The sequence below is a fragment of the Vidua macroura genome, chromosome 9 (assembly GCF_024509145.1).
Source record: "Vidua macroura isolate BioBank_ID:100142 chromosome 9, ASM2450914v1, whole genome shotgun sequence".
NCBI classification, from domain to species: Eukaryota; Metazoa; Chordata; class Aves; order Passeriformes; family Viduidae; genus Vidua; species Vidua macroura.
This window is the reverse complement of record NC_071579.1, coordinates 22285547-22304798: the sequence shown is the minus strand read 5'-3', so window position 1 is coordinate 22304798 and position 19252 is coordinate 22285547. Positions and strand designations below refer to the sequence as shown.

At 45.9% G+C, this 19252-nt stretch overlaps 1 protein-coding gene across 4 annotated transcripts in view; it reads right to left on the bottom strand.

Moving 5' to 3' along the window:
• PTPRF (protein tyrosine phosphatase receptor type F) overlaps positions 1–19252 on the bottom strand; it is a 375120-nt gene that overhangs the window by 70998 nt on the left and 284870 nt on the right. For all 4 annotated transcript variants that reach the window (XM_053984683.1, XM_053984684.1, XM_053984685.1 and 1 more), the window contains exon 8: positions 2598–2867. In XM_053984683.1, the coding sequence (XP_053840658.1) occupies positions 2598–2867 (270 nt within the window). The remainder of the gene's footprint in view (positions 1–2597; positions 2868–19252) is intronic.

The following is a 19252-nucleotide window of genomic DNA, read 5'->3' as shown; positions in this document are numbered from 1 at the left end:
TATTACCATATATTGCTTGAAGTGGTTCTTAATGGAAGGATAAACAGAGCAATCATGTTATTAGATGTGCTTGACGCACTTACCAGCAGCCGGCTAAATAAAAGTAATTCAACGGGGATGCAGGAATGTTTCTGTCATGGGGGTTCACCTGGCAGTGGGAAGATGCTTGCTGGGCTGGGCTAGGCTGGCCCCAGAAGCCAGGCGCACAGCTTATTTTACAAAGTAAAACAATCAGCACCAAAGTAATCTGGAGTTATGCTCTTGCTTCCAGAGAGGCAGTATCTTAGGCCAAAGGGAGTTCATGGGCAATGCTGTTAGAAGGGTTGATGGGGCAAGGCTTTGTAAGTATTACAGTACATGCAGGAGAGATACAGCCAGAGAAATTACCAACTTTCATATCCACTATTTCACTGGGTGGTGTGTCAAACTGCAACCAGACAGTAAATTGTTACACAAGAACTCTGACAATGATACCTCTGAAGGGTCAATGAGAACATAACTACTGCGAGCACACATTTCCAGATTTACCATTTTACCACAAGAACAAAGAAAAAGAATCAGTGTGTGTGAGATAGATTTGCAGAGTACACAAATACTTTAGTACAATGACTGAATTAAAGTCTACAGTAAGTTTAAATCTCCTACAAACCACTCTAAAGTAATTAGTGACTTGTAATGCAGCCGTGCTTGACAAGGAACTAGGGAAAATGCTCAACCCAAATTAAGATACTCAAGGATTTCATTCTTTGGCAAAGCCATCAGGTTTCTAGTTTCCACATGGTTCAGCTGAGGAAGGCAAGCTCCTTAGCACAGTGCATGCCTGCTCTGAGTACCAGAGGGAATGCCTTCTCTAGTGCTACTGCAACATGAATACTGAGAAGATCATCAGGGGCTGAACTGGCATGGCAGGGGAGGGCACACAACCCACAGCCAGACACCCCACCACTACCCATGGAGGACTCAGGGAGGGCAAACCCAACCTGCACAGTATTATGGCCTGAAGAAACATATTTCTTACAGTATCCTAGAAACTGGCAGCCTTCCTCAGACTTTCAAGGATACACGAAACTCCTTTTCTTTTGAAGAGCCACAAGTTTGACTCCTGACAGCTCTTGGGTGTGCAGTCTTCATGTGAGCAAGGGCAGGTCTGGTACTTTCAACACACTTAAATGCAATCAGTTCTGTGTAATCCTGCTTCTCCTGTCTGCACTGAAAATGGTCTGTTTGCCAGCAAGCACAGGAGAAGTAACACTGGGTGAAGGAGTTTGGGACAGAGGCAGCAAGATATCCAGAGTAAAGGTGTAGAAAAAGCAGATGAGGACACAAGGAGGAAGGTGAAGGGCTAAAGGAACTGAGCAAATTGCTCCCCATCCTGTGGCATCACGTCAACCAGTGAGGGAGCGAGGCAAAGGCATTCCAGCTGTGAAGAGGTAAATGCTGTGTACTGTCAATGTGATGGTGCAGTTCCCACCTCTTCCCTCCAAGACCAGATCACCATCCCATAATGGCCCTTTTTTCTGTACTCTCTTGTGTATCTACTGTAGCAAGGCAACCACTGTGTTCTGTATGAAAAGAGAGACTGGAAAAGGTACTGACAAGCAGGTGTTGTGAGTAAAGGGAGCTGGGTGTGGCTAAGGTTAAAAGCATCCTCTGACTAGCCAAGAGAATTTCCTGTTATCTCCAGGTCAGAGAGAGCTAACACTCAATTCTCTGATTTGTTCAAGCAGGAACTCTGTGCTAAAGGTGGCTTTAGTGCAGGAAGGGGCCTGCAAGAACAGACAGACTCAAAAGATTACATATCTGTGGTAATCCGAGCTACAAATCAACTGCAAGCAGAGAAGGAAACAGATACTGCGGCTCTGATAGGTCCCAGATGGGAAAGGCAGGACACCTTCAGCCTCCTGTTAGTGGGTGAGCTACCCTGTGGTCAGCAATTGGCAACAATATCCTCTTTGGAGCAAAGCTACTTGTGAAATGTCAGCAGAAAGTACAGCTGAAGGACAGCATCACAAGAAAAAGAAAGGGAAAGAGGCAGAGTAGCAAGGGAAGACATTTACAGAGAATTATGTAACAAATTTCAAATGAACATATATAGCTCCTCCCTGCAGGGAGGGAGGACGCTCATTCTGTTGAGGCTCATGGACACTTCACATTGCTGGGATTAACCTTCTTGCGTCACCCTTACTGCAAGAGGACATCTGTGCAAACGGCTCTCTCTGACTGCAGACATCCACAGACCCTGCCCCAAGACAGCCCATGGCCCACCACTGTGCAGAGCTGATCCTGCTGATGCACTGAACAAGCAGGACATTGCTGAGACAAACACACACTCAGTGAGGTTCTCTCATGGCGTAACAAGGACCTGGCCTGACACAAGCTTGTCTACCATGCCACTTGCAGGGAGAGAGAAAATGACCTTCAGAGCAAATATCATCATACTGTGAGCAGGAAAAAACAAAGTTGTGGGTTTGAGAACCTCCCTTGCAAACTGGAAAAGTCACGTAAGAGAGCAGTCTATCAGCTGCAGCCAAGAAACTTTGGCAAAGGGCTACATTGTTGAAACTCAAATAGGAGCACTGCAAGTAATAGTTCCTTACCTTTGACAGTGATCTGGGCTGTGGCTTCAATCATGCCAAGGGAAGAGATGGCCACGCAGGTGTAGTTGGCAGACTGCATGATGTTATTCAGCTCCAGGACATTCCTACCGACGGGCATCTCATCTTCTTTGGTCAGTTCCTCCACACCAGCCATCCACTTTACATAGGGCATTGGAGCACCTACTGCCACGCACGTGAGGTTCACGCTCCCCCCAGGCATCACCTCGTGGTTGCTCGGAGGGATAGAGAATCGAGGAGCAACACGCCGCACTGAAACAAGGAGGAGACAGCTAGTAGGGTCACAGAACCAGCAGAGAGTACTCAGTTGCACTGCAGGGATACATGAGGGGCAGTCAACATTTTTGCCTGTCTATCCCTCAGGACAGATAAAATGAAGAGCTAAAGCTGTTCACTACTTTGCCAAATTGCACACACTTTGCTCTCCTTCCTTAGCCACTGGCATCTTATTAGCAGAAGTCATTAAGAGATGGCTCAATCCCTTCCCTCCAAACATAGCCTTTTGAAATCATATTACTAACATGAAACATTCCTCCATTTAAATTACATCCTTCTAATTAGAGAGCATGCACAAATGCCAGTCACACACTTCACGCAGGGCCCACTGAAGCTCTGCAAAACGGAATCACCTGCTCAATTTATTAGCTCTGGAGCAAAGCAGCCCATTCCCTAAACCTCATAGGGTTTGGGCAGGGGCAGCAGAAGGGTTTCTTTTTGAATTAGCCCACGTGTGCTGCTAAATAAAATATAATTCCTTTCAAAATGTAACTCAGGTTCTACCTTGGCTCAGAAAATAGTCACCCACGCTGCATGACATTGTCAGGGCCTGAAGAGATCACCTTGCTGGGCAGGAGAGAACTAATCCTGACAGATGTGAGATCATATCCATTTTGACAGAAGAGAGCTGGGCTGGCAGAACCTTTCCCACCTTCGTGGCAGCTCTTTGGGAGATGTATTCCTCCTTATTGCATTGCACAGCTTCTCTTCTTATCAATCCCTTGCTGGGTATTTCATTCAAGACTTATTTGTAAGCAACTCTCAGCTACAATAAAGCTCTAAAGCTGCCTGCCATATGCATTCCCGTCAGGAAAATGACACTGAGAAATGAGGTTCCTTCTTCAGGGTTAGTGTTATGGGCCTATTTAAGCAAGGGTAGAGAAACAACTGTGCTCAGTAAATCTTTGTCTCCTCTGGGCAAGCTCATTTCAGTCTGTAGTCAAAAAGGGAAACTGCTTGGATGTGTCTTGCCCAGCAGCTCTGCTCTCCTCTAGCCTCCTCCACTGCAAAGGCAGCCCCGAGCAGCGGCCGGGGTCACGACTGACCGGCTGCAAGGAGCCTCTCCCTGCCAATTATGCTCCTCCATCAGTGCACTGGGCTGGTGGGGCAGCGACTGCCGCAGCGCTGGGGCAGGTGGGAATGGGCAGGAGTCTGAGCAGGGCCAGATCACAACAGGCCACGGGTGCAGCCTGCCCCATGGGTGATGGGGGCCTGGGGACTCACAGCTCTGCAGGCCTGGCTCCTCCACCGCGGCATCGCTGCAGACAGTAAAGCTGCTGACAGCCCCGTGAGCCGCAGAGGTGTCAGCTCCGCTTGCCAAGCTGGCTCTACCCAAATCAAATTTCACTAGTGCTCTCTTTGATGATTCATCCCCAAACCATCAGGATTGCAGAAATAGACTGAACACAGAAGCCCCCACACTTGCATGTACAACAGAACTAAGACTTTGTGATAAATTAAACAATACTGTCAACATTGTGTGTGTACTACACATAGTCTCAGTGACAAAACAGGGCTCATTAGCTCCTTACCAGCCAGGGTAAGGATAACTTAAGGATAACTTTCTTTGCAATTTTTTTTTTTTTTTGAGTATATAAATCCAAAGTCCTGCTGGATGCTTCTTTTAATCAATTATTAAATCTGAAATCAATACCTACATGAGCAATCACCAGTGAAGTGTTACCTGACCAATGGGGCAGTGCTCCCCAAATGAGACAGAACTGAAAGTGTACTCAAATGCTATGCAGCCATGAGAATACAGACTTAACCTGATGGACATGGCAATGGTTTAACATGATGGCATGTATTTCCAACCAAAACATCCCAGCACCATTCATTAAGAGTCAGGTTTATTTTCCAATGAACATGGTGTCGAATTATTCCAGGTAGAAGCTGTTCAAATTCTGTCCCCACCAAAGGACCAAACCCACCCACCCAAGCTGTATTAAAACAGAAAAAAAAAAGCAAACTTTGAGGATAATGCCATAGGTGTGCACAGAGCACTCACACACATGCACAGGCAAACAGGCTGGCAGGCACCGGAGGCCACTACAAAGTCAGACAGACAGTGGTGGAAGGGCAGGACAGGGAGTGGGAAAGCACACAAATACTCACATACAGGGACCTGGGAAGACAATAAACTGGAGGACACAAGGCCATGCAGAAAGGTCAGAGCCCAGCATGCACAAACAGATTTTCACTTCCAGCCCTGTGAGACCAGAGGCAGCACAGCCTGCTGCAGACTCCCCTCCACCCCGCACTGTGTCCCCATGTCAAGCACCTGCTTTCAGGATGCTCCTGGGGCTGTGCGAGTCCCATTGGTGCCGTGTCACCCTTGATGCCTGCAGAGGGGCACGACCTATGGTGGCTGTGCTGTCTCTCCTGAGGGATGTCAGCAGCTGACATCACCTGCTCCCCTGCAGGGAGGGGACAGGCACTTCACTGGGGCTCAGGGCCCTGCAGCAGCGCTCTGCAGGGTGATGGGAAGTCACTCTCCCCTGCGCCACACACACGGGAGCAGCAGAGGTGGTTGGTGCATTCCTGTGCTTAGAAAAGGGATGAATGGCAAGGAAAACTCTCCTGTGAATCAAACAGTATGAGACCCCCTCACCAGCCTTGACACGGGCTGTGCCTCCTGCACACCACAGCCTGCAGGAAGTTGTGTGGAGCTTCAGCTCTCCAGCCTGGCAACAGAGGAGTGGTTAAACAGGATTCAGTGGTGCATTCCTGCAGCCCAGAATGGCTGAGCTGTCTTCCCCTCATTTGCACACCGGCAGAGCTGCTGAGATGGGCTTGCTGCTCCGCACCAGAGAGCAGCAGTGCCCAAGGCACCCAGCTGCTAAAAATGGATGCCCTGTGTAAGGGTCAGCTCTCTACACGGGAGGTGGGAGGAGGTCAGGGCAGTGCCTTCAGTAAGAGATCTGGCCCAGACAGTGCTCTGTCAGGAGTATATGCAAGGGAAGGGATGGGCTCCATCAGCCTCCCATCCTCTTGGGGGATAATTGGCAGCTTCTTGTCCCAGTCAGTATGGAAGGAGAAGGGGAGATGCTGTCAGTTAGCATTAGCAAGAGCTGGCACAGCTCTCACAGCAGCTTGCAGAGCACCATCAACACATTCCTCGGGCTCAAGCCAGCAATTTAAGTTGCTTGCTTTTCTAGCATAAGAGTCTGGTAATAATTTAAATCAGTGTAACTCCTCAAAAAGCAGCATCCTTAGAATTTCTGTCCAATTTACAAGTCAAATCACATGGGTTATTACAGTCCATGATTCTACCTTAAGTGCTCCAGAAAATTTTGTTTTCTTCATTTTTTGCAGCAATGAAATTTCCCTTTTAATTACAATTTTCTTGACTAGAATTTGCAATAATTTTTTTAATCTTCTTTTTGGATAAGGATCAGAAGAAGGTGGTTCAGAGGTTTTGCAAGAACAGCAAAGGGAAAACTACTGTGAATATTAAAATTGCTTCAATGGACAATACTATAATTCAGGGGTTTAACTAAACCTGCAGACTGTCAAAAATGAGATTCATTATAATTCATCCCAAGAACAGGCATCATAAGGGCTCTGTGCTAGTCCACTATTGCACGTATCTCCCCGCTGAGAGCATTCCTTAGGAAGTGAAGTGAAACTCAGAGCAGTGAGTGCAGTGCAACCTGAGCCCATGCCCTGGATCTCACAGGACCGGGAGAAACGACAGTGTGGAGTCTGGCTCCCCACTCACAGGGGGGACTGCTGGGGGGAAGGAGGGGAGCAAGCAACACTAGAGCCACAAAGGTTGAGAAATGTTAATAATTCAGCATGCACTAACATGCACATTCCTTGCCTTGAAAGCGAAGAGCTTCAATTGATTGTCTGGCTCCTTTCAGCACGGGAGTGGCTGTTTCCACATGTCTCAGGTTCCCTCCAAGGGTGAAGTTACCCCTTTGGAGAACCAGGGACATCCTCCTCCCTGCTGCTGTCTGCAAAAGCTGTAGGCTCTAAGCTCAGGGCTCTCAGGCTGGTGTTGTTAGTCCCTCTCATGTGCTGAGACACTGCTGGCATCCAGTGAGGCTCTGCTAGAAACACAAGAGTGCCAGGAGGGTTGCCTAGGCTTCCAAAGTCATGCAGAACTGCTAGGGAAGGGGGAAACCAAATTTCCAAATTTTCCTGCTGGCTCCCTTGGCCACAGTACAGCTTAGCAGATGACAATGCTAAGACCTCTCCCTCTGGTTTGCAGAGATCCAGGCACCTCTCTTTGCCCGCTCCTGCTTCAGGGTTTCCTTTGCATCATGCCTACCTGGCATCTAATTCTGGGCCTCATCTTTCCCCTTCCTGCATGCTCATTGGGTGCTGCCTCATGGTGGTGGAGAGTTGTGCTTGTGCTCTGCACACTTCTCTGCTCCTCTGAGGCAATTCCAGCTGCTCAGGTCCTGCACCACTGTCCTGACAGCCTCTCCCCTTTGCTTGTCCTCTGCACGAGGGAACAGCAGCCTGAAGTCCTTTTTGCCCTGAAGGAGAACTAGGACTGCCTGGTCTGCTGCTCCTCCCCAGTCTGAGCACAGACAAGGCAAGCTCAGGGGGCTCTGCTCTAACCTCCCAGCTGGGATGAGCAGCAGAGTGCAATGCAGGGGCATATCTTTGAGAGTGTGAGATTGCCCAGCTTCATTACTCGAGCCAGGCAAGCTGAAGGATCCCCGGTCAACAGGGTGTGTTCTTGTCCTCACCAGACTGGTCACCTGCCAAACCTTCTGCCTTCCTCAGGAATCACCTCCTCCAAGTCGGGAAGGAGTGAATTTAGGAGCTATCCTCAAATATGATCATTGGTCTGCATGGTTTACTCATCTGTAGACACCCTTCATCTCTCCCCAGCGCTATCATTTTACGAAAAGACTTCAAACAGAAAGGCAGTTGCTTAAGTCTCACAACCTATTGACAGAACCAAGAGAAGGAGAGGAAAAATTGGAACCAGAAAAAATGCATTTACAGTCTAATCTTGTGCTCAAACAATGCTGTACTATTTATGCTCCCAATGTATCCTTGAGTGCTGACATTTTATAGACAATTTCCAAAACAGGGCCTTGCCATTTTTGGATTATATTTCAGCTATAACTTTTAGGTCTAATTATTTGTGCTGACAACCACATATAAAAGAGGATATATCATTACAGTGGTGCAGCACTGGAGACACATCAGCATTCAGCATACTGACATACTAATAGCAAAGTAAGGGAGAGCAAGATTGTGGAGCTCTGCAATTTGCATTTGCTCTTAGAAATTTCTCTGATGAAAATAACACAATATTAAGGAGGGGAATAAGAGAAAAGATCCACTGTATCAAGATAAAATAACTTGTTAATAAATAACCTTGTAGCAGTCACAGAGCAATAATTAAATGCATGGGTTAGCAGTACACAGTTTTAAGTAAAGCTGGAAAAATGTACGATGTAATTATCAGTGCCAAACAAATTATAAGCATGGCAAACCCCAATGGAATATTTAGAAACTAATTTCTGGCTTCACATTAAATATTTGTGTATGTAGGTATTTTTGGTGGAGTGGGAAGGAAGGGTTGACACAAAGAATGAGAAATTCTTCACTCCTGCTGCCTTATACCCATTCTCATCTGCCTCCCTTCAGCTAAACCATGTGGCTAAAACATTTAAGAGCCCTGTCAAAGGTTTAGTCTCCAGAGGCATCTCACAGCAGTGCTTCAAATTCACTGAAATCTGGGAGGCTTTGGGCCTTGGCTTTGATTTCCTCTCTTTTCTTCCTTGTTCTCATTTTTCATCATTGTCTTGGGCTGAGGTGATTTTATCATCCACAAAATCTATTTTTAGAAGGTAAACAACAAAGGTCCCATTCCTCAGTACAATCTAAATGAGAGCATGTTCCAGGGAGAGAAATGGGATCGAACTCAGTGTACTGAAACAGCCGCTATGACAATTTGTTAAAACTTGTTCCAGTGATGATCATAAGACAATTCATCCAGCTGCCTGATAGTCTGTGTGAGACAAGCCAGGGTCTCTTCCCCATGCCACCTGGGGAGCAGTGTGAGCATCCCTTACCTTCAGTGGGCGTGGAAGGACAGACCCCCAGAACCTGTTCAGTGAAGGAATCATCTCTGGAAACTAAATCCAGACTTCAGCCAGAAGCACCAGCTTTCCTCAGCATGAAATCACGAGTGCCTTGAGATAGGTCTGGAGCTAGATTTAATTTAAAGGCTGGAGCTGCCTTTCTCTACTGTCCTTTACTCACCTCTGGCTCTCTGAGAGCAGCAGGACAGAGCAGAGCAAAGCACCATTCAGGTTTTGCTGAGTGGCTACAAGCTCCTGTCCATGTCACCAGGGGCCTCCCTGAGCCATCTCTGGTATGGCTGGGGCCACTGCCAGAGCTCCCTGCTCTCCTGCCTGCAGGAGGAAGACCCAGCCCCAGAGAAGGAAGGAAAAGCAGACCTGCTTGTGCAAAGGGCCCTTGTCTGAGCGTGGACAGAGCATGGAAAATGGGCTACCCCAGTGCAGGGACTGCTGAGGAGCAGGGAAGGAGGAGCAGGGAAGTTGCCTCAGCACAAGGAATCTGGATCTCATTGAACTGCCCCTGCTGCCTTGTGGCAAGGGAGGGCAGCACGCTGGGTTGTCCTCCAGCTGAGATCAAAGTAAGCCTTTTGCCTCTAGAGAAAGTGAAAACTTTTAGAGCTTCAGGAGGAATTATGGAACCCACACTCTCTAGCAGCTTGTGAGGGGACTGATCATTCTGATCTCTGCTTCCAAAGACTGTTCTTGCTCTCCAGCCAGAAAGCAGCAGCAGTTCAGAGGTATTACACTTGCACCTAGCATGAATAAAGGGTTAGAGAAGGACCCCACACAGAGCAGCATGCACTTCTTTCTACCCTGCCTTTGACAAAACTGCCCTGGCTGGTATTTGCATGCAAAATATATTCTGTGCACTTTAAATCTCAAGCAACAAAGGCATGCAAGCAAAGTATCAATGCCATCACCAGAGTCACAGCAAACAGTAAGCAGATTTCACCAGGCACACTGTGGCTGTGCCTGGAAAGGAGCCAGTCTGCAAGGCCCCCTCCCCTTTTGGGGATGGCTCTCCTCTCCCTACTGGAAAAGTCCCATCTGACGTGGCGTACTGTAGATGGATAAGAAGTGAAAAGGACCAACCTTCTCGCTGATCTGAGAGATGAAAGTTTGTTTTGTTTGATGGCAGAGTGCGATGAAGATGAGGAGGGAATAAAAAAAGACAAGGAAAAACACAGAGAGTAAAAACAGGCCAAGCTTCATCTGTCCGCACACCACTGAAACGACAAGACAAGACTACAGAGGTCAGCCATGACTTCCCACCATGCACACACCACTCCACGGCAGGGACAAGAGGCCACACTCACACTGCTCTGGCCCAGAGCAGGGTTGGCCCCCTCTGCCTCCCTGACCCACTCACCACTCCTGGCGGCAGGGCAGAGGGGACTGCACATCCCACACATCCTCACGTGGAGGGTGCTTCAGGGATGGCCCCGCTCTGGGCCAGATGCTGGACGCACAGACATGTTAACATGTGCAGAACACTCACACACACACAGAGCAAAGGACACATGTACTCCCAGACACCCACTCCAGCTACAGAGATGATGGCAAAGGCACTTTAAACCCATCGATCACACACTGGGAAGACCATATATGTAAATCCAAATTTTATAAAGTATGAAAGAAATGCTCCAAGTGGTGAATTGAAAAATCTTCTACCATGAAGAGCTGTTCTCCCTCTCCAAACAAAGAGCTAAATACAGCAGAGAGGTATTAGGCAAGTGACAGACATGCGCAGTCTCAGTCTCAGCTGGGCTCAGTTTTGAGAGCCTTATTGGTACATTGTGCTGCGAGTGAGAGATGGACAAGAAATCAGAAGGACAAAAACACCCAGAGAACTGAGCAGGTCCCAGTTTTTGTTCCTGCGGGAGAGACAGCAGAAGGTTAGTTGCATTTTCCTTATAGACAAAGGAGATCTTATTTCTCTAGCAGGAGTGACCTCACTGCAACTGCAGATCTGTGGCATACCAGCTGTAATCGAACCCTCGCTGAGAGAATACACAAATGGATTTGATAGTTAAAGACTGCTTATGAGTCACATTTTTGATGGGGGAAGGAGAAGGTGGGGGAAGGAATTTGCTTTCCAGCAGAAACACTGCAAATTAGAGAACAGCATGTGGCATTATACAGAGCAACAGTACAGTAAGCCATTTCCAGCAATCAGAGGACAGGATTTTAACTAACACTGACACAGTACAGGCAAGGCAACAAGGTACCAATAACAGGTACCACAGTGGCTTATGGAGTGTAATGGAGCTCGCTGAAGAATAGCAAAACACTTATTTATATTTTTTAAATTGAATTGGTACTAGGGAAGTTGAACCAGCCAACTCAGAGTTTAACTGGTCCGTAAGTGAGGGCCATATCCAGCGAGGAGCCCCATCAAGACATCTTTAAAACAGTCCTAAGCTTGAAGTCCAGGTTTCTTTCATCCTGCTTTAGAAAAGGGATTTACCTCTTGCTCTATAAAACCTTAGCATAAGGCTCATTTGATCCTGCGAGACCCTGTGATGGGAGGGAACCTCTTTATTGCTGCTCCCAAGCCAACACTTTATTTCCTAATCTAATGGAGCGTATCACATCTGCATGGCTTCAGCAGGCAATAAGGGGCTCCTGCCTCCTGTTCAGCTCTTCCCAACAGGGAGGATTTGTTTCCTGCCCTTGCTCAGGAAGGACAGTGCTTCTGGCAAACCAGGTGTGCTTGTGGAAGGCTGCATTTCTGGAAAGCAGCACTAACATTGCAATAGGGCAACACAAACTCCAAGTGCTGCCAGCGTGGACCAACCTACTGCACCCACTGGGACTGTGAGACTGAAAGGCAAGAGGCTGGTGAAGGGTGTGAGACTGAGAGATGATGCTGGAACAGCTACAGGAATACCTTTCTTTGCTGCTGAAGCCCCCAGAGCCAACCCTTCCCCTTGGGAGGCACTGATAGACCCCGGCCAGACCAAGGGGACTCACTGTGGTGCCACTTGGCCTGCTTGGGGGCAAAGTGAGGGGTGCTGCTCCAGCTGGAGGACAGCCAGCAGCTTTGTTTTGGGGAATCTGGCAGGGATCACACTGCCTCAGTGTGCCTCAGGAGTAGGCTCCAGCAGTGGCTTTCCACAGGTGTTGACACTTCAGATTAGAGCTGGAATGGTGAGGAGACACATGTGAAACACTCTAATTCAAACAGACAGCTTTCTGGTTTGTCATATATGAACAAGTTTAGGACCTGCTATTTGTCATTAATTGCCAGATTATCTCTTAACCTCATTTTATATTAGTGGTTTATAAGCAATAAAAAACAGTAGCAGGCTATTTTGGAACAGCTGTAAAGCAAGACGGAACACCTGGGCAGAAAGTCCTCTCTGCTCTTCCCTTAGTTAAGGTTTAAACAGCTGCTGCTTTATCTGAGATAAACCTGATAAACAGTAAATTGAAAGTTTCATCTCCTTACAGGTTCCATTCACATGACCCCTTATCTCCAGTTCTCTATCCATGTCACTCCTAAGGTAAAAAGCATGTTTTATATCTCAATGGTTTTTCTGCTTTTTTACAGAACAAATAACTGAGCAGTGATGGTAAATAACATCTGCCTCCCCACCATGCAGGGACAGAGGCAGAGGATTTAAGCCTGGGGTTACCCAGAGTATCCCCTGTGCAGAACACCACAGCTCACTAGGCACGCTACTGCATCCTCACAAACCTGAGCTGCCTGGCAGCTAAGCTGAACATGCCAGTCTAAGTGCAAGTCAAGTCACAGCACAGAAGCCATCAGAGGATAGCAAACTCTAAAACAGGGCTCCATTTGAGATCCAAGCAGAAACAGCAAAGAAGCAAAGAGCAAGGCCATATCAAACACATCTGCCAGTCCTGACTGTCAGACGTCTTTCATGATCTACAGGCAGAAATTCCTATGCTGACTGAATTTGGCTTTTACTCTGTCACAGATGTGCTTGTCTGTGCAGCAGCAGCAATACTCTAACCACAGCAGCTTGTTGCAGAAAGAATGAATTTGGATTTATGGGGGGCTCTGCTTTTGAATAGTCTTGGTCATTAGCGACCTGAAACAAGGCAGGGGGCTGTGGCCAGAATATGAATGCACAGGTAAAAGAGTTTAGATCACTAGCTCAAACAAAGGAACACATTTCCAAAGCTTTTCAAAGTGGGAAGCTAATACTTCCCTAAAAGCATCAAGAAAGTTCATTATCCCAACTGGTATTGCAATTCTACTGGGAACTGCCAGCATCTGTCCTGTGTGAAAACCCTCTGGCACTATGCAAGGCATTAATATAAAGGCCAGCCCATACACTTTGGAATCCAAAAGACAGAGAGGTTAACAAAAACCCAGAGGGGGTGAACCTGTTCCTGCTTATCTCCAAAAGCACATCTTGTGTCTCAAGGATTCCACATAAATCAAATTTTATCCTTTACAGCTTTTAGTGGTATAGAGGAAGAAAAGGACAGATTGTCTTTTTTACACCAGATTACATGAGAATAAGACAACCTTCCATTATATCCGATGAACAATGTTCTCATGCCACAGTGATGAGTATATTCCATCCTAGAGAGACAGACAGGATGCTCAGGGTGCACAACCATCCTTTCCCATTCATAGTACACACACATGCATGCATGAATTCAATTATGAGCAGAAAATCTCAGAGCACCAGAGACGTATTTCTTAGTCTTTTGTGCAAGTGGATACAGAAGGGGAGGAAATGGACATTTAGTTGGCACAGATATGCAGGCCTAATTGTTCCACAGATGTCTGTGCAGGTCATGTGGGGAGGAGGGGGAAAGAGGTTTTCAAGTACATTTCTGTGTTGCATTATCATACACTGAGCCACCAGTCACTCTCCTTCTATTTTCCATAAAGGTCATTTTACAAATAATAAGACTTGAGCCTTGCAATGCACTTTGAACCATCAAAGGACTTTGCAAGGAACAAAACTGTTAAGCTTATTTAGTTGAGTTCTATAAAGCACAATGGAATCTTTAGATGGAATGTGCTAGCTGAAGGACAAAGGACGATTATTTATTAAACCACGATCATTACAAGTATTACAGCATAGCAGAATGCTCCTAGAAACACACTGATGGTGAACACACTTCCTTGCCAGGAGAAAATATGACAAAAATATTCATAGTAATATCTGGGGAGGAGAAAACTTGTCAGAAGCCTCCATGTGCTTCTCTGGCTCTGAAGGCGAGAGCAGCACGAGCCCCAGTGCTGGTGTCACGTGTGGCACAGCCCAGGCTGTGCTGGCCTGAGCCTGCTCACAACCAGCCAAGTGCACCTGCCCACACTGCAGCTGCTCTGACGTGGGTCCCAGCAGCACAGCCACAGCTTCAGCCTGCAGAAGCACCCGCGGGCAGAGGAAATGAAATTAAAAGCACTGAAATCTCATAAACAGGAGTGCACTTCCTTCAGCAGTGTCACTGGTGTCTGCTGCACTGCAGCATGATCCCGAGGTCAGGACTGTGCAGGGACACAGGGACGCTGTGGCCCTTCAGAGCCACGGCCTCCTCGGCCATGGGGCAGCTGCTGAGGACTCTGCTCTGCAGCCTCTACTGCAGCCTGCCTTTACTTCTTCTGGTGGTCCAGGGCACACATCTGTCCAGAGCAGCAGTCAGGGTCATCCAGACTGATTCAACTGCTGGTTCGTGTTTCCTGTCATCCAGGCATCCCCCTCACAAGTCTCTCCAGTCTCTGCTTGCCTGTGATCACTGCCAGGCCCTCAAGCACTGGCAGTGCCCCTCTCTGGTCAAGTATTGTCACCCTCATCAGCCCTGAGGAGAGGCAGGTTTAGCAGAGCACACTGCCAGAAGTGTGCCTACAGCTGGGCTGTAAACAAACGTATTCCCTTGTTATTTACCCATTTTTCAGATATCTCCAGTTTTGGTTGCTGACTGTTCAACCACTGTCCTCAGCTTTTACTCTTCTCCCGGCAATAGCCTTGAGCTTTGACTGCTGTTGCTATTTTAGCTGCTTTAATATTACATAAGCAGAAAATGTTCTTTTTAAAGGCGTCAAGTCTTCTTGCTCCAGGCCTGTGTCAGTCATTCAGAATTATTATTATTTACACAAGGTCCCTGCTGCAGTAAGTATCATATAGCCACAAGTAGCCATTTCAGTGAGCTCGCTCCGTGTCTGAGCCTAAGCTACGGCCAAGTTCTCAAGGGTAAAACCCTGCAGAGGCCAGAGAATTGCTGCTAGGGACAGAGCAGCAATCCGAATTTCATTTTGGGTGATGGCTCCTTGGTGAAATTTGGCAAATAAAATTTCAGACTCCAAGCAGGGTTTCCTGCTGCCAAATGAAATACTAGCCTGGCCTTTCAAAAAGCAGATCAAGAAAGCACAGATTTTTGCAGTAATACAATTTCTATTTACTGCAGTCTGATTTATTAGTTTGCAATTTGGGGACAAAGCAGGTAATTCAGTTTTAAATGGCCTTTTTTTTTTTTTTTTTAAAGGAGTTGTGCAGCTCCTTCTCTACAGTATGTGTAGCATTTTGGACTAGAGAATTCACTGCACTTGCCCCACTGGGATGTGCCTTGAAGGCCTGAAAAGCAGCACTTAAAAAGAGAAAACTGGGCAGCAGATTTCTCATTTGATGTCAAGTGTGTGCAGCCAGGGCTCCTGTAAGCACTGTTCTAGTAGCACTGGCATTGCTCACTGCTGTAAGCAGCACTGGGGAACACTTGTAGTGAACTCTACAGTGTATTCTTACATACAGTCTTCCTACTCATCTGCTTTGTGTGTAGAGACAAGAAAGGGTAGAAAACCCCTTCACACAGGGAAAGAGGAAAATAGCAGTGCATCTATTGTGGGGTGCACCACACAGGCCACCACCTTCACAGGCATTTTGTAGGACAAGACTTGAGGCTGAAAATTCTTCTCGTGGTGCAGATGTCCCTGAAGCTGTAGGCAAATGAAAAGTGAAATGTGTTCCTAAAAAGCCAATAGTATGGGTGAGTCAGTGCAATTACACTATACTCCCAGTGAGCATGACAAAATGACACCACCTTTTTCTTTTCCATACTAGGTCCAATCTGCCTTCTACTCTAAAATCAATTTCTTAAATATCTTAAATCAAAATCTTGGATCTTTTGCTGCTAAGTTAGACAGTAAACTCTCTGGATTAGAGGAATCACATCTTCCATGTTTCTATTCCCTTCCCTTCTCCCTGCAGCACCATCAAGTCCCAAATGTAATCATTGTTACAATATACAATATAGATGTAACCATGGACCACAAAGGGATGATTGTTTCTTCACGGTGGTAATGACAACATCCAGACCAGCACTGGCAAATGTGCTTGTGGTTAAAGGCCAGGGTAGGGATATGCCACTGTGCTCCCTTCAAAGTCCCTGCTATGGTCCAGATAGCCACCTTGCCCTGGCATGCTCCCTGCTCTTGCTTTCACCCTGTTCTTGCTCCTCTGACGGTCTGGATGTTTTGTGCCACCCTGCAGCAGTGGGAAGGAGTCAGCTCCCAGTGCTGATTCCAGCCCCATCCCAGCTCAGCAGCAGCAGCCAGATAGACCCAACAGTCCAGAAGCAGAAGGCTTATGAGGATTGCTTTCCAGCACACTTAGTAAGATGAAAATAATAGCTCCGAGAAAAATGCATCCATTTTCCTTTACAAATCCCTGTTGTGGAAATGTTTTAACTTTTAATGAAGTCCATCTGTGCAGAAGTGCTGGCTCTAAAGGATTTACAGAGACAAGACACTAGTGTAGCCTGCTACTTCCTCCTCCTGTTTTTCCATTGATATAGAAAGCCCTGAGCAGTGCCCAGATACTCCTTCTCAGCACCCAGTCTCTTCCTTTGTTAGCATGAAAAGTATAAAGATGCTAATGAGCCTGTGCTTTCTAACACAGCCCACTCACAAAGGATTACCTGGGAGGCTAGGAAAAGGGAGAATATGATCAAAAACATAAATCCCAAGAGTCAAGAGACAAACAAACATTTGGACTATTAGAAAAGCAATAGGCTGTAAATGAGAGCAGGCAAAAGCAGTCCCAAGAACTACACAGACTGGAAATTAGTGCTGCTGCTCAGCACTCAGCCATGCTTCCTGAGGAAGTGGATGACTGCTTGGGTATTCACTACAATGAGGTCAATCATTATAAAACCATCAAGCAGTGGTGGTGCAGCCCACAGACTTAAATTCCACTGTAATTTAGCATTAATTAATGTCCTCTCTAGTAAACATTCAGGCACTTTCTAAAGAACCTACTACAAGTCACTGATGTGTCTAATGACAATACTGTAGGACTATCACAAAAAGAAAAAATCAGGGATTTCTATCCTGCAACCCAGACTTGAGAAAGTAAGATATTTTTATTTTTTTCCTTGCATTAAAGAAATAATATAATGTTCCCAGTTTGAGTAACTTTTTGAAGTCTTTAACTAGTGTAGTTAACAATAAGACCTATTTTTTGGTAGAACATTTGCTATCAGAAACTGTAAGCAAAACTACCACCTAGGACCTAGTATGCACAGAGAATATCTTCTGATAACGTCATCATAATATATGGTGTGTCATGTCTTAAATATACAGAAGGACTTTATCAGGATCATGCAAGTTGGAGATTCACATTGTAAAGATTACGGGCAAGAAAAAGGCTTGTTCCAAACATTTATGTGTAAAAAAGTGACAGTTAACAGCAAAATATATGTTGAAGAACATGCTTTTGTTGGTGAACATGAGGATCCTCTCACATGTGCAGGCCACCCACAGCCCATGCTTAGCCCCAACGAGACAGATGAACCTTGCTGAGCACAAGCCAAGTGTAAAATCCAGTACATTCCTCAGTCCTCCGGGATTCATTTGCTAAACAAAGAGCGTTCATTAGTAAGAAACTGTAAAGTTGTTAAGAAGAGGCTTTTCTACATCTTGAAGCTTTTGTGCCTTTTTCAGCCACATGTCTATAGAAAATAGAACATTAACAGTCTGAGCATGTCACAGGAAGCAAAAGCATCCCAAATACTGCAGCAATACAGCTGGATATCCACACAAACCTATGCAAGAACAGCCAACCTGGTTACTAGCATCCTTTCTCTCAGAGAGCAAAGGGTCAGCCTGGGATGAGTTTTAGTACAGCTTGCCTGGAAAATGAAATTGCAAGAACACAGGGAATTTAAAATCATCCATAAATACATTGTGAGAGTGAAATGAGTGATTCCACTGCATAGATATAGCTTCATCTTCTGAATATGCTTAATTGGATACTTCAGTCTTCCAAAGACTCTTATAATCCAAATAAGGCTGCAAAATAAAAAAGCAGCCCCCACAATAAGCAAAAAAAAACCCAAAAAACAATGCCAGAAGCCACCCCTAGAAGCAAACACACAGCATGAGAAGACTTTATCATTCTCATGTCCTCTTTCCATACTAACCCATTCATATACAGCCTTTATGTATTTTCTTTCTTTAAATCAGAGGAAGGAAGAAATTTTATTATTAGTCTGTTGATTTACTATATGGAAATAAAATCTGGTTCTAACTTCCTAATAAGCACCAGCACAAGAATGTTCTTTCTTTTCTTGGGAAAACCCATAAATACATTTCCCAGGGGTTCCTGACCAATGACTCTAGTTCTACAGAGTTTCATATGAAGCAGCATTTTTTTTTTTTTTCTTGCTGAAATTAACAGAAAGTGTACAGGGAATTTAGCAGTTGCTTATCTCCAAGCTAATTCAAACACCTTCAGTGAGCAACAAAACTGCCATGAGACTATCCTAATATAAAACCTAGTTATTTTGGTATGTTGAAAGCAGTTTTAAATTGGCAACATAGCATAACCATTAGAAAAATTGCCTTACATGAATTGTGGCTAATTTCCAGCAGGTTCCCAGTGTGAGCCATTAATACCCAGAGGCTCAATCATTGATGCAGATAAGATGGATTAGGACAACTTCACTTTTTAAAGGTACACATTCCAAAGCAGAGGCCTAAATATTGTCTCAGTACAGCTGAGCACCTCTGGCTGGTCAGAGCATGACCAGATTTACACTACTCCACCAAAGGTTAGTTTATACTGAAACAATTAAGTCATGCCTTGATCCCAATCAAGATTACTATGACACAGAAGTTAAGGAGCTCAAGAGAGAAAGGAATTCCCATTCTGCTCGTGTTTCAGTATTTTACATAACACCATATAAACAGCAAAAACAGACTTGCTTTGTGAGTCAAACACAGCGTAGATCAAAGATATCACTGAACTTGCTGGTTTTTGAACAAAAGGCCCCATCACACAATCCACAGTGTAATCAGGGCGTGAAGGCAGGGAATGTTCTCCTTTC